The sequence below is a fragment of the Scardinius erythrophthalmus genome (genome assembly GCF_964197995.2).
Source record: "Scardinius erythrophthalmus genome assembly, chromosome: 7".
Lineage (NCBI taxonomy): Eukaryota > Metazoa > Chordata > Actinopteri > Cypriniformes > Leuciscidae > Scardinius > Scardinius erythrophthalmus.
The window spans coordinates 15,772,035-15,787,604 of record NC_138227.1 but is presented as its reverse complement, the minus strand read 5'-3'; the positions used below and the strand labels follow the sequence as shown (position 1 = coordinate 15,787,604).

Here is a 15,570-nt window from a genome sequence, read left to right as displayed (position 1 = left end):
AGCGACTTAGCGCTTTGTGAAACAAACCTTGAATAACTTTTGCAGTTACTGAAACCATGCAGAAACGAAATTATATTTAGAAAGTAGCCTAGACATATATGTATGTAGTAGGCCTACGTATAAAAATCATGTAGGCTAGCCTAGGCCACTTGTTTTGAGACACCACTAGACTTTATTTGGTTTAAGCCTCAGTTGTGGGAGCCTTAAACCTAGAAAAGTGCTTTGTAATATGTTCTTTAAGATAACCAGAAAGAAACCTCACTTAAGCAACACGACTAAAAGATTATTCAGTCTATGGAAGGTTGCTGTGTGTTGTTGTTTTTTCAAATAGTGAGGCTCCCTCTAGTGGTGTTGCGTGTTAACACGAGAGGAAATCATCAAAAATGTTCACAATGCTACAAGCCTTTATTAATGACACTGCGTGCAATAAGAGTAAAAACTAGACAAATACAATTCAGAAACAATGTGATTCTTGAAAACAAACAGGTTCCACAAGATCAACTGTCTGAATAAGCTGAAGTATCCAAAATAAAATAAGCATGCCTGTAATCCCTTTTCCAAAACGACACTTTCCTTCCACATTAATAAGATACAAGTGTGCTAAATCAAAGCAAGGCTCTTCATGCAGCAGTTATGATAACTTTATGAAGCATGTTTCTTTCACCTGTTCTTTTAAACCTGTCAATCCTAAAGCTTTCAATCCTGCTTTAATGTGGCACAACTTTAGCACAGATCCATTATGACAAATATGTTTTATCCTCACAAAAATCACTTGTTTGCAATCGCTCCCTGTGTAATCCTCTTTCTTACACCAAATGCTTCAGCCTATTCTGTACATATTTTGCTTCAAAATGTATAGCTCCATTAAAAATGTGTATCTGAAGTATATGTGTAAATAAATGAATGAAAAAATTCAGCGATTTTTCAATTTTATATATTTTTTTTGTTGGGTTGCAATATTTGCATTTTAAATGCCAATTGTGTTATCTGCTATGCTGACAGTTTTTCTTTTAAAAAGTCAAGTAATAATAATATATTATGTGTCCCCAGTCCCCACCTCCACCAGCGCAGTTTTATTCTCTGGGATCATAGACAGTTAACGAAGCATCCTGAGTTTGCGGTAAAATGACACGGCCATGAGGGCAGCGATGGTGCCCACAACGACGAGGGCAGCCAGAGCAATGCCCAGTCCTACAGACGCCCCGTTACCACTGTCCTTCTGTGCACTGCTCATGGCTGTAGAGGAATACACGAGACAGCACGTTATTACCTAAATGACTTGATTTCTGGCACTCTTCTGTAAATGAACTGCATTGATTAGGGAGACTTACTTCCTTCATTAGTAGTAATAGCTGAAAGAAAGAACAATTATGAGTTAATATCTGACTACATTTATGCCTCTTAATTTTTTTTTCCATCAGTATCATAAACTATGACAAGGATCAAGTAGAAGAGAGCCATACGGGTGTCTGCTCGAGTCTTAATGGGTCCTGAGGTGATGAGGGTGGTGTCTGAGAGGCCATCTTTAATTGTCGTTGTCTGTATGTCCCGTCTCTTCCTCCTGCATTGCTGATCAATGAAGAGGGAATGAGGGTTAAACAAAACAGCAGGACACATTTTTTGGCAAGCCTTTTTGACCTTTATTCATTCCCAGGATATGAATTCTTGATATAAACAATAACATTTTTACTTTAGTTAAGGAATTTAGGAATTAGATGTCTACTAGTAACAATGGCAATTTTTGATATCAGGAATTACATTTCCAATAGTAAAAATTCATCACTCGCAGAAATACGAAATCTTGTAATTGTATATTCAATAGTTAAATGTCACCATAGGCTGTCTGTTGATATCAATAATTGATTTCTTACTAGTTAAAATTTCACTTTCAGAAATACAATTCTTTATGGCAAGCCGTTTTAGCTTAAATTGTACCCAGCGTTATTCGTCGTAATTGCATTTTTACTAGTAAGAATTCAATTAGAGAGCTCTGCAATTCAATTCTTACTAGTAGCAATTACAATTAGAGAGCTCAGCTCTACAAATGAATTTTTTACTAGTCATATGTCTCCATTGACTTCCATTCATTTTTAATTACGGAGCTCTACAATTGAATTTTTACTAGTAAGAATTCCAATTAGAGAGCTCTCTATTTCAATTATTACTACTATGAATGCAATTGCAGAGCTCTTTAATTCAATTCTTATTAGTAACAATTCCAATTAGAGAGCTCTCTAATTCAGTTGTTACTAGTAAGAATGCAATTGCAGAGCTCTTTAATTCAGTTACAGAGCTCTGCAATTATACATATCTTTAATTTGTTTTTTTACTAGTAAAATTTCAATTAGAGAGCTCTGTAATTGGATTCTTACTAGTAATAATTTAATTGTAGAGCTCTCTAATTGTAATTTTTAATAGTAATAATTGAATTAGAGAGTTCTCTAATTGTAATTCTTACTAGTAACAATTCAATTGTAGAGTTCCGTAATTAAAAATGAATGGAAGTCAATGGAGACATATGACTAGTAAAAATTCATTTGTAGAGCTCTCTAATTGAAATTGTTACTAGAAATAATTGAATTAGAGAGCTCTCTAATTGTCATTTTTACTGGTAATAATTGAATTAGAGAGCTCTCTAATTGTAATTGCTACTAGTAAGAATTGAATTGAAGAGCTCTCTAATTCAATTATTACTTGTAAAAATGCAATTACGATGAGTAACGCTGGGTAAAATTTAAGCGGCCTGCCATAATTCTTACTAAAATTTAATTGTTGATATCAAGAATTCATATCCTGGGAATGAATATAAGTCAAAATGGCTTGCCTTATACCACTTATCCCTATTTGAACATTCTATTCATTCAGTTAAGACCCCCAGTCTGAGAGCTTGTACCTTGAACGTGGCGCAGGTGCTGGTTTCACAAAGCCTGGTGATGCAGTGGAGGAAGTAGGTGGAAATGGTCTGGTTCTGCTGCTCGGTAAAGCGGAAAGCTGGGAAGCTGAAGCGAGCCTTCTGACTGTTTCCATTCTCCAACATGGTGGTGAACAGATCCTTCGAGCACCTTTTGAGAAAAGGTAAATCTCAAGCATGTTACACACTCTAAGTAAAGCCTGTACAAACAGGGGCCAATGCACTGTTGATAAGAAGAAATTTTCCGTATTACGAGTTGTGTTTTAGGGTTGAAGTAAAAAACAATTCTAATTAATGAAATATTCTTAAAATGATTAGTTTAAAAAATAATAATTTGACAAATATATAGATTATCAAAAATATTAAATAATGTATATGTTTAACATGACTTTTTGCCCTTTTTTTGGACTTACGGCACAAAAAGATTGAAAAAGGTTGAATTGGAGGGTAGGGCTGAGATAGAGGCATAGCATCGATCCAGTAGAACATGATACCTGTGGAAAAGGAGTACAGAATCAGTCAATTTCTACATAAACTAAGAGGCATTTCTTTGAAGAAACATCAGCAAATGTTACTCACTGTGAAGTCAAGTTTGCTGCTATGACCTGCACATAGATTTTGGTTCTGAGCTCAATGCCCACAGATGGGATAACGAGCGGAGAAGTGTAGTTTACATCCTAGAGGCACAATTAAAATATGGGTTCAGGAAACTGATGGAGAATAGAAAAAGCTACAGGTTTTTTTTTTGTGTGTGGGTGTGTGTGGGTGTGTTTGTACTTTGAAGAGCTGCATGCTTAAAGTGCTGATGAAGCTTCCGTTGATGTCCTTCACTGCAATGGAGGAGGATGACCTGTAGAGGGAGGAAAGGTTCCATTTTACAAGGGCCACATACTTCAAGTTTTCTTGGATTCTAACATTTGGTTATAATAATTACTCAAGACTGTCAACAAGCTGCATTTTCAGATGTTTAATACTGTGTACACTACTGTTTAAAAGTTTGGCGTCTGTACGATTTTGTCTCATGCTCAGCAACGCTGATTATTTATTTGATTAAAAACACATTAAAATTGTAATATTAAATGTAATAAATTTTGAAATATTATTCAAATTTATTATATTATTATTCAAATAACTGTTACTATACTAAAATTAAATTGATTCCTGTGATGCAAAGCTGATTTTTCATCAGCCATTACTCCAGTCTTCAGTGTCACATGATCCTTTAGAAATCATTCTAATATGCAGATTTGCTGCTCAAGAAACATTTCTTATTATTATCAAGTTTGAGAACAGTTGTTCTGCTTAAGATATTTATGGAAACAATTATACGTTTAAACATCTGATTAATGGAATGTTCAAAAGAACAGCATTTATTTGAAATTTAAATCTTTTGCAACATTATTAATCAGTATATAAATACACCTTTGATCAATTGAATGCATCATTACTGAATAAAAGTATTTTAACAGTAGTGTATGTCAGAATGTGTGTGTTTCAGTCCAAATGTCTATGGTCTATGAACCTTGCTTATGTTTATGTAGATATGTAAACTGGCCTAAGCCTTTTAGCTGATTGAGACTAAAAAAGTCAGACTAAAATGACTAGACTGGGAGACCAAATGGCTGGTTTAAGATGTTTTATTATTGTTATTTCATCAGGGTTAATCTATTAAGAGAGTTTAAAGATCTTACACATCAACTTGTGTATTGTTGACCAGGTACTCGAGTGGATATGCACAGGAGTAAAAATACTTCAGCTCAGCGTTGTAGGTCACTGTTCCTAATGTGGGGTCGAAAGATCTGACCACCCCACTGATGTTGACCGTCTGGATGTTAGAGAAGTCCGAGAAGATCCCGGTGCCTGGAGCGCTGGTGGTCTAGAAAGTGAGGCAATAAAATGAAAAAGACTTGCACAGAGAGAGAACGAAATACATTGAGTGTTTTGACTATTATTCAACTAAATGATGTTCTTAAAGGGATAGCTCACCCAAAAATGAAAATTCTGTCATCATTTACTCACACTCAAGTTGTCCCACACCTGAATGAATTTCTATGTTCTGCTGAACAGAAAATAAGATATTTTGAAGAATCTCAGTTGATGGGCCCTATTGACTATGGATGTCAATGGGGTCCATCAATTGTTGCATACCCATATTCTTCAAAATATCTTCTTTTGTGTTCAACAGAAGAAATAAAGTCATACAGGTTTGTAACAACTTGAGGGTGAGTAAATGATGACAACATTTTCATTTTTGGGTGAACTATCCCTTTAATGAGAGTTGGAGTAACACTGCCCCCTGGTAACCACAATGGTTTGCTAGCTTAGGCACTTCTCAACTCCTCAGACTGCAAGATCAGTTTGGTTTAAACTTTTTTTTAATTAGGGAAGGCATCATCAATGCAGTTTAAGATGCAGTAATACTCACGCGGAAGATGCTGCCACAGGCGTCCAGTTGTCTAAGCGGAAATGTGAAGCGCACAACCGGAGGAGTCGCAGTCGCATCCAGTGTTCCCCGACACGGGTCATTTAACATTTGATTTAAAATCAACAAGGACTCGTTATAGCCTGTGTAAATGACCGGGCAAACCTGGATTGCCAAATTTATAGAATCAGTCCCACAATACACTGCGATGTCGTTGTACTCTGTAAAACAAAGACAAGTTCCCTGATGTAGGCTATTTCTTATAACACTTATTTTAGTTTTTAGAGACAAAAAATGCAGGGTATTACCTGGACGCCTGAGGGCAGCTCCACAGTCAGTATAAGTAAGAGCCAGGTGGCCTTGAACCAACGCGCCCAAAATCAAGAGGCCGAGTAGAGCCATGTCAGATCTGCTCTTCATCAATGTCCAAAAATAACCTTCGTATGACTCTCAGCACCCCAGAGTAAATCTTGAAGAGCTCCTGAAGGTATCCTTACTGCTAAAGATTCGTTACGTCTCAAAGTCCCTGTTGGATTAACTCTGACAGGCTTCAGTTTGTGCTTTATATATATATATATGTGTGTGTGTGTGTGTGTGTGTGTGTGTGTGTGTGCAGAGAAAAGTTAGTTTCCGCTGGATTGGACCAAAACAAGGTCATTTGCCATTTGGTATGGTTGTTTGAGTTCTCCAGAACAATTCACTTTTGTGGATAAGGTACCATTACCTTGAGGCAAAACTTGAAACCTTACACATCACCTTTAAAGTTAGACCATAAACAATGACCATTGTCTTTGTCATTTTGTACACCCTGAAACATATCAACATGTAATTTAATGTACTTGGTACAAATTCCATTGAAGAAGCACACAATAGGTCTCATCTTCTCTTTGGACCTACAAGTCTGTCAGTGTAACCTCTGACCTTTTTGGAGGTTTGTAACCTGAAAGTCTTGATGGACACTGCATGAAATCACACATGTAGTGATGTTTCATAATAACCTATTTGATGGTTGTGACAATCATTGTCAAAGGGATATGCTGAAGAATTAATTGTGGAACACAATGTTTATGGCGGTTATATCTAAACCTTGGGATACGAAAACGTCGACCAGATGGAAGTGGTTTGGATGCTTTATCTACAGTAGAATTCGAACCACTTCCATTTGGTCGATGTTTCCGTATCCCAAGGCTTAGATACAACCGCTATAAAAATGATTTTGTTCATTTGGCTACATGGCTGTTAAACTCTAGTGCAAAGGACACCACTGTGTGATTGTTATTGATGTGGGTAAATTTTCCCTTAAAGGGACAAATAAAATATGAAGTCAGTAAAAGATAATTTACATTTTTTTCTATTTTCTTTGTCCAATGAAAGGCAATGGGGTCCAAAGCAACATGGGACTCTATACTGAATTTTTTCAAACAGTAAAGTTTCCAAAAAAATATTAGAGTTTCAAAACAGCAAAATCTTTTCTGGATTCTTGTTCATTCTTGAGTCAACAGCGAATGAGGTGAAATCTGTGACTGGCCAATTGGTGGTATAAATTGGGTTGGGTTTAATGTGAAAATGAGGTACAAAAATCACAGGAAATACCAATGGAATTGTAATATGAACCTGTCAGCTGAGCTACCTGGGAAGGACAACAATTTTCTGATTCGAGTCGAATCAGAGTGTTAGGTGTTGGCCTTCTTCTATTGTCAACGACACAAAACCATGGGAAATGTTACTGACCTCATCATAATATGATGATGGCCTTGACGTAGTCAGTCAAATATGTTAGCTGAGGTCTTTGTTTTTGTTTTGCTAAGATAAGAAGTGAGAGGGGAAGCACTAGATCAGATATTTTCTGGCTTTTGACTCACTGCAGTAATCTGGGATTATGTTGAAAAATGATGCAGATTGTGGAGATCTACAGTGGCACTGTGGGAATTAAATGGGTGGTTTGTGTCTTTGTTAAATGTCATTTCTTGTGGCTGAATAAAAAAAGGCTGTGCGATTTTAGGTACACAAAGAAAATGTTGAAAACTGATAAAAATGCAGATAAATGATCCAAAATTTGGATACATTTTTATATTATCACACATAAAATGCAATATTACACGCAATTGAAAAAATCTCAGGTTATATACAATTTGATTAAAAGAGCTAAAGTGAATGTGAAACAGGTTATAAAGGCACCTTATGCAAAAAAACACACCATAAACATCTAAAAATAATTTAAACTGTACTATATCCCACAAATCAAAAACAAATGAACAAAATTGTGAAATAAGGTTGGTTACATTTATTTTGTGCTCTGCACGTCAAGACATAAAGGATCACAGACCCTGAAACAGAAAGTAACAAACTGAGGTATTTTAAAATGTACATTTTTATATATACACTAACATTTTGAATTTTAAAAATTATACTTTTTTTCAGCAAGGAACGGATCAAAAGTGACAGATACATTTATAATGTTACTTTTGAATTTTCTATTCATAAAAAAAAAAAAAAAAAAAAAAAAATTAAGCAGAATAACTGTTTTCAACATTGATATTATTAGGGACTATTAGATTCATATATCATCAAATAGGGAAACGTTTGACAAAGCAGCCCAATGCCAATTTGGGGACATAAGAAAGCAGCACTGAGGATCTGATTAAAATGCAATGATAGGAATATGACCAAATATTGAATGATGGTCTGAGAATGAAGGTCATCTGAAGCTGGGGTTCCAGACCCCTGTCAGACTAGAAGGGCTGGGCTTCCTGAGCAGCCTGAGGGAGAGCATGAAGAGGCCCAGGCTCGTCACACCCAGCACAACCAAACCCGATATCAAGGCACTGGTTACAGCATTCATGTGCTTGGAGGAACTGCTCACTGCAAAAGCACAGAAAGGGGTGAAAGGGGGTAAGCAGGGGTTTGAGGGGGTGAATGGGGTTGGGTGGAATGGGGGTCAAAAACATGAGTCAAAAGATGTTTCTGTAAATGGCTACCACGGTTGTCATGGAATTTGACACTGGTGTCCATTGTTTCACTGTGAAAACAAAGCTAATGTCTCACAGAAAGGACAAGGTGGTGTGTGTGAGTGTGTGGGGGTGAGGACGTTTAGTACTTTCTTGACCTCCTAAAAAAGAAAATCTTACCAGGTTGCGAGTTGTTGGTTGGAGTTTCATCTGCAGAAAACACACAAGATGTACATAAATAAAGCATAAAAGATTTCATGATTTAAAAGTGCTAGTGTATGAATTTTCATGTATTAATCACTTTTTGTTTTGCCAAAGTGTGAACAGCTTGTAATGAAACTTAAACTTGTATAAAACGAGACCTTCCCCGACTTCTTAGATTGTCTATGAAAGCCTGTAGATTGATGTTTTATGTGAAGGACTCGGGTCGGTTTCGCCGTATGTAACGTTTGTTACGTTTACAAGTCTATAGTTTCAACTTAGTTATCATAACAGTGTAATTGTATTTACCTCATCTTTCAACATGATGCCAGTGAATTGAGCCTTGTGCAAATATATCCGCATTGCTATAATCAGATGCTTTCTTGACAGCTGTACATGTTTATTTTGTTATTGAGAGGAAAAAAAAGATACAAAGGTGTAGAAATATGTAAATCTACTTCCAGCATGCACTGTGGCATGACTAATTAACTAGATTGCATGGTTTTACTGTTTGGTTACACCATGTTATTGATTTTGTTGTCATGCTTAGAAAAATGATCTATTGATTGTTGGTATTATCATTCCTTGTGTACCAAATGTTGAGGTCTGTGAGACTGTCTGCATCTCTTGTGTCTCAGACATATATTATAAGCTTTATATGACTTACTATATGACTTACATTGAATATTACTATTCAATGTTTGTATATATACACTACCTTTTAAAATGTAAGTCTTTTTTTTCTTTATTTATACCTCAGCCAGGGCATTAAATAATGTTACAAAATATTTCTATTTCAAATAAACGCTGAACTTTCTATTCATCAAAGAATCCTGAAAAAAATGTATCACAGTCCCAGAAAAATATTAAGCAGCACAATATTTTACTAACTTTTATACCATTAATAGTTACATTTACTTATAACAATAACAAAAACTTAGAAAGTAAGTAAATCTTATTTTTTTCAGTGCATGAAACAGACTATAAAGCTGAGATTTACCACTCCTAGTGATTATGGGACCTGCGGTTATGACGGCATCCCTTGAGGATGAACCTGATACTGCATGTTCATCCACAGTGTCTCTCCTCCTGCGATTTCCACAGATCTGCCATGAGAGGTATTACAGTCAGTGCTCTCATTCAGTTAAGACACCTAAAAAACATTATTAACCATCAAATATTTCAGCATTAAGACTGTTTACCGGCAATAGTATTCCACAGTCATCTGCTCGACACAGCTTTGTGACGCAATGCAGAAACACAGTGGACATCTTCTGGTTCTTATGTTTCACAAAACGGAAGACTTCAAATGCAAAGCGGCCCATTTGACTTTTTCCATTCTCAAAAACAGTTGTCTGTGGATCCTTGTAGCACCTATTTAAACCCCCACCACCAAAAATAAGGCCTCTTTAAACATCAGATCTGCTGATAAACAGATTATCTTCAGTCATTCCCAAACAAACACTAACGCGCACACACTCATATTTCCTCGAAAAGGCCTTTGTGCATTGAATTGTAGTCAGTTGAGCAGGTAATGAGGACTCACCGAGTTAATGCGCACATAATTTCAGAAAATACTAAATTACCCAAAGAAAAGGTCATAGCGTATCTCATCATTAGGGTTCCCAGAGGGGGTGGCGTAACAGTGATCCATCAGAACATTCCACCTGTGGGGAAAACACAGCCATTTCTGCTATTAATGGGAATTGAATCTCTAATCTCAAGAAGGAAAAATAATTAGTTAATAGGGGCTCATGATCTGAATAGTTACCCAAGAAGAGAATATTTAGTAATATGTCACAATTTATTCTAGTAACCTGTCTTTACAAGAAAACTAAAACATTATGATATGAAATAATTGTAAAAAAAAAAAAAAAAAAAAAGAATAATGTTTTAATAATATTTAAAAACATATATTTCTCTGCATGATATACCTCCTGTCCAGATTTGTAGCTTTAACTGCTGCAAACACACGAGTTTTCAAGGACAGGCCAGACATCGGTATAGAGATCAACTGACTGAACGTTGAATCCTGTAAAATGTGAGAAAGAAAATTATACTGTAATGGCGGTCTAAGCCATTCTTCATTACACAAACATGCCATTTTTACATTTTAATTTAACTTTGAGAACTACATACACATTTCTGTACACATTTACAATATGAAAGTGACAATAATAGATCCTAAGGGAAAACTGTTTATACTCTTAAGCCAAATATCATAAATACATTTTTTATATTTTCATTAATCTTTAGTATACAATCATAAACATTAAAAATTGTAACCGCTAATTAACTGTGATCTCATGAAAATATAGTTTTGGAACAACAAATTTGTGTATTGCTTTACACACCCATACTTTAAAATGTATTTTATTTTATGATCTACAGAGATCACTCACATTGTAAAGCACCAAACTGAGTGTGCTCAGGAAAGTGCCATTGTTGTCTTTCACTGATATTGCAGCAGATGAGCTGGTAAAGGAGGTTGAGATCAGAACAAGACATTATCACTGTGTATTCACTGCAGAAAATATCAGCAAATCACTTATTACTTGGATTTAAATAGTCGTAGAACCATAAAAGAGAGAAGTAGGTTGTCACATCAGAAATAAGTGACTCACGATGCCAGCTGGCTGTTGTTGAGCAGGTACTCCAGAGGATAACTACAGCTGAATTTATACTGCAGACCTGGCAGGTAACTGATGACAGTCGGAGGGTCTGGGGTGTCAATGTAGCCCGATATATTCCCCATCTGCACCATAGAGATGTTCCCATAAGCGTTGAAACCTTGAGTTGTAGAAACCTGAACACAGATAGATTAAAATGTTACCTAAATGTAAATTTAATTTTCACTATAGGAAAATCAAATTGTTTTGTTCTTAAGGTTAAAAATTAGGCCCGGTTTCACAGACAGGGCTTAGATTAAGCCAGGATTAGGCCTTCGATTAGGACATTAAAATAGCTTTTATAAACATGCCTTAGAAAAAACTTTACTGGTGTGAGACAAAACAATAGCACTGACCTACTTTAAAGGGGTGGTTGATTATGATTTCACTTTTCTAACTTTAGTTAGTGTGTAATGTTGCTGTTTGAGCATAAACAACATCTGCAATGTTACGACTCTCAAAGTTCAAAGCAAAGGAAGAAATTTGCTTTTAAAGAAATAGCTTTTTAAGGACTACAACAAACGGCTGGTAAGGACTACACAAGCTTCCGGGTTAGTGACATCACTAACCATAAAATTTACATAAACCCCGCCCCCGGAACATGATTTATAGATTATGAAGACAGAATATGCTAATCAATGACTTGAAGATACTACGCATAAGCTACATAAATTCACCAACTAACCATTCAGAAATGTTGTCACTTCTTCTTGAGTCTCTCCATCTTTCTGACTCTGGTTTGAACATGAAAAGTCTAAAAGTTTTTGAAATTTCCAGTGCATGTGTGTGTGTGAGGTAAAAGGACACAAGCTCTTGAAGCTCCGCCCTCTGTGCCGGGAGCAGCAGCTCATTTGCATTTAAAGAAACACACAAAAACGGTGCGTTTTTGCTCAGCATCAAAAACTGACAATTTTAAAATGCTATATAAAAATATCTGTGGGGTATTTTGAGCTAAAACTTCACATACACACTCTGGGGACATCAAAGACATATTTTACATCTTGTGAAAAGGGCATTATACCACCCCTTTAAGATATATCAGTGCAAGATGCTTTCAGTTAAAACAGCTTAAAGGGGTGGTTTACTGCCTTTTTTCTTTGCTTGATTGTGTTTATGGGCTGCAATATAACATGTCTTCGTGTTTCGTTTGTTAAAAAACGCCTTATTTTTCATAAATTTCACCTTCATTGTAAGCCGCTTCCTCCTCTGTCATTTGAACGACCGGTTGACTTCCTGATTCTATGAAACCACTCCCTCAGAAAGAGGCAATGAGATCAGATTGGTTAGTTCGGCCGGTGTGTTGTAATTGGCTAAACTGCGTCCGGAATCTTCATGCCCATTACCTTTACGGGCGACAGTTGCATGTGCTCCGAACCCGGTCAAATGTAATGGTGTCAATATTGCCTCATCAGTATGAGCCAGAATCAGACCCAGAGAGCGGTGATGAAGAGAGTCAAGCAGAACCTCCGCAAACACGGCTCTTACTAAACGTTTCTGAATGGTAATTATTTTATTTTATTATTATTCTCTCAAAGAATTCCCATACGCTGTTACTTGAAAATGCTACTGCTGTTTGTTAGCTTTTGAGATACGCTTTCCCCCTGATTAAACATTTAATATAACTGAATACATGACTGAGTAATACCGTTTTTTAAAGATATTGTTTTATTGATAGAATGAACAACCGTTTAACTATTCACAAAATTTACCGGTAGTTTACTCAGTTTGTCGTTTTCTTTAGGTGTACATGTGATAACAGCAGCTGAAGTTTGCTGTTGCGATAATTTTTTGAAGTTTGTACACGTTTGTCTTATACACACAAAATAGCATCGAACTAACTAGCTACTATAAACAAACAGCTTTGGCATTGGTTTGCGTTCTTGATCAAATCAAAAAATTACGTCATAAAGTATACATGGAAAATACGTTTACAAAATTTGTACATATTACAAATTCGGGTCCAAAATGTTTGTACGCGTTTGTCATATACTAAAGCCAGCGCTGGCATTTTTTTACATCCTTGATAAAACTAAAACATTACGTCTTAAATTATACAGGCAAATACATTTAAAATGATTAAATCTTACTTGCAGGTTGTGGCCTCTGGTTTTAAAGCTGTAACTGCTTCATGTTGTAGTAATAGTTTCTTGTTGAATCCGGCATTGAACTCGTGTAGATTCTGGAAGCTGTCTTCCGTAAAATGCGCAGCACAGAGAGCTAAACTACGATTGTAATAGTCAGGAACATAATCAAACTTAAATTTTAACCATTGTTGACGAACTACAGCGTCTGTAGGAAGCCTGAACACAGAAGACCTGACAGCTACAGCTCTCCACTATAACTCCTCCTCTTCGACAGCAGAACATGTTCCGGAGGGAGGGTGGATGTAAATGTATGGGTTAGTTACGTATAAAACCCGGGAAGTATCTCGTTGTAGTCCCATTCGAGTCGTTTTTGTAGGCATTAAACTTCCTGATTTTTAAAAGACAATATCTCCGCTTACGTTGAACTTTAAGCGCAGCAACTTTGCAGATACTGTTCATGCACCAACAGCAACATTACACAGTATTTAAAATGAAAAAAGTGAAATAGCAATCAACCACCCCTTTAAACATGTATTCTAGTCTGGGACTAATCTTAAGGCTTGTCTGTGAAACCACGGGTTAAAATCCCAGATCAGTTCTGTTATGTTCAAATCCTGGACGAGCTCCCATTTGCTGAGCTCTGGGACGCAACATATGTAATACAGTATTAAAAAAAAACAGAATAGCTTGGGCAAAGGTGAAGCTGGTGGTAGTTCAGATACACAGTTCAATGGTATTGCATAATTAATTACACACCATACATATCCAAACCCCACAATGATACCATGATAAATGTGTAAGTGAATGGATCCCTTACCACCAGCGTGTTCCCACAGGCCTCCAGTGTGCTCAGGCTGATACTGAAGAGCACAGCTGTGGGGAAAGTGTTGTTGTTTATGAAGCCTCGGCAATGGACTTCTGCATGACGTCCGTTCAGCGCCAGGTCGGCATCAGTGTATCCAGAGTACAGCACAGGACAGAGGTTAATCTTTAGTGTGATTGTCTGAACACCACAGTATACACTGATATCTCTGTCGCCTTGAGGGAAAGACAACACAACACGTAAATTATATGGCATCTCCACAGTGGGGTTTATTGTTATATTATCAGCATGACAATTTAAGTGCAAAGAATAACTATGAATAAAAAAAAAATTCTTGTATTTGCTTTAATGGCAAGCTCCATGAACTCCACAAGCAAGAACATCTCTGACCTTTTGGAGCTAGAAATACTTATTAATTTTACATAATAACATTTCTTTGTTAAACATTTTTCAAAATCCTAAAATGTCCCGGTTTAAATGAAATTGTAAATCCCAGATTTCCAGTGCAGAATCCATCTTTTGGACAACACTATATAAAATAAAGAATTCTCTAATATAAGGAATTAATAAACAAATTATTCATATAGAACAATAAATAGTTGTTATTGTTTAAAATAAATAATTATTTAATATTTAAAAGTGATCTGTTTAAAAGTTTGGGATCAGTAAGATTTTTTTCTTTTTGAATAAAAAAATACAGTAGTATACAGTAATATTGTGAAATATTATTACAATGTAAAATGTAATTTATTCCTTTGATGGCATAGCTGATTTTTCAGCATCATTACCCCAGTCTTCAGTGTCACATGATCCTTCAGAAATCATTCTAATATGCTGATTATTATTATCAAATGATATACAAATGATTTTTTTTTTCAAAATAAGTTTTTTTTTTATTGTAACATAATAAATGTCTTTATTGTCAACTTTCGAACAATTTAATGCGTCCTTACTGAATTAAAGTATTAATTTCTTTACTGACCCTAAACTTCTGAAATCTTACTGACCCCAAACTTTTTAACAGTAGTGTATATTGTTTACATTCTGCAACATATAAATTCTGGCTCTAAATTTCTTACCAGGGAATCTGCTGTGGTGGTTTGGATCACAGTTGAATCCATTGAATTGTGTAAAAGCTAAACGAATCCCACTGAAAAGCAGAAGAGGAACACATATCCACTCCATTTCAACACCTGGAAAGAAAGGGAAACAGACATTTTTCTGCCATATCAAAACTTCAGTCATAAATAACAGTAATGTTTATTGTCTTAACAATATAATAGCATAAAGTGTTGAGATCCCCCATTACCTCAGTCCCCTGATGCAGGTGAGCTGCGCTCCATGCGTTTCGGCCTGCTGCCGGTGAGTGAATGGGCAGCCTGGCATCTCCACAGGGCCGCCCGCACCACGGGCCTCTACTGCAGCCAAAACAATGAGCCATTATCAGAAGCCTTACACAAAAAGAGCTGTCCTGGACAACATGGGAAAATCCATCACAATCTCAATGCGCTG

The 15,570-nt window shown here is 36.1% G+C and overlaps 2 protein-coding genes across 2 annotated transcripts; both read right to left on the bottom strand.

Moving 5' to 3' along the window:
* Window positions 1–476: 476 nt before the first annotated feature.
* On the bottom strand, window positions 477–5,820 carry LOC308693664 (zona pellucida-like domain-containing protein 1). Its single transcript, XM_081370746.1, has 10 exons — window positions 5,642–5,820; window positions 5,337–5,554; window positions 4,603–4,787; window positions 3,689–3,761; window positions 3,491–3,588; window positions 3,325–3,405; window positions 2,894–3,062; window positions 1,464–1,569; window positions 1,332–1,352; window positions 477–1,236 (listed from the first exon to the last, which is right to left on the bottom strand). Exons 1-10 carry the CDS (start codon window positions 5,751–5,753, stop codon window positions 1,097–1,099), a joined length of 1,203 nt encoding a protein of 400 aa, XP_081226872.1. The 5' UTR covers window positions 5,754–5,820; the 3' UTR covers window positions 477–1,096.
* Window positions 5,821–8,031: 2,211 nt separating this feature from the next.
* On the bottom strand, window positions 8,032–15,243 carry zpld1b (zona pellucida-like domain containing 1b; the record flags this gene model as incomplete). Its single annotated transcript, XM_081369930.1, has 10 exons — window positions 8,032–8,195; window positions 8,462–8,491; window positions 9,483–9,588; window positions 9,685–9,856; window positions 10,069–10,149; window positions 10,417–10,514; window positions 10,885–10,957; window positions 11,107–11,288; window positions 14,053–14,273; window positions 15,138–15,243. The coding sequence occupies 10 exons, from the start codon at window positions 15,241–15,243 to the stop codon at window positions 8,032–8,034; spliced, it is 1,233 nt and encodes a 410-aa protein (XP_081226056.1).
* Between the last annotated feature and the right edge of the window lie 327 nt (window positions 15,244–15,570).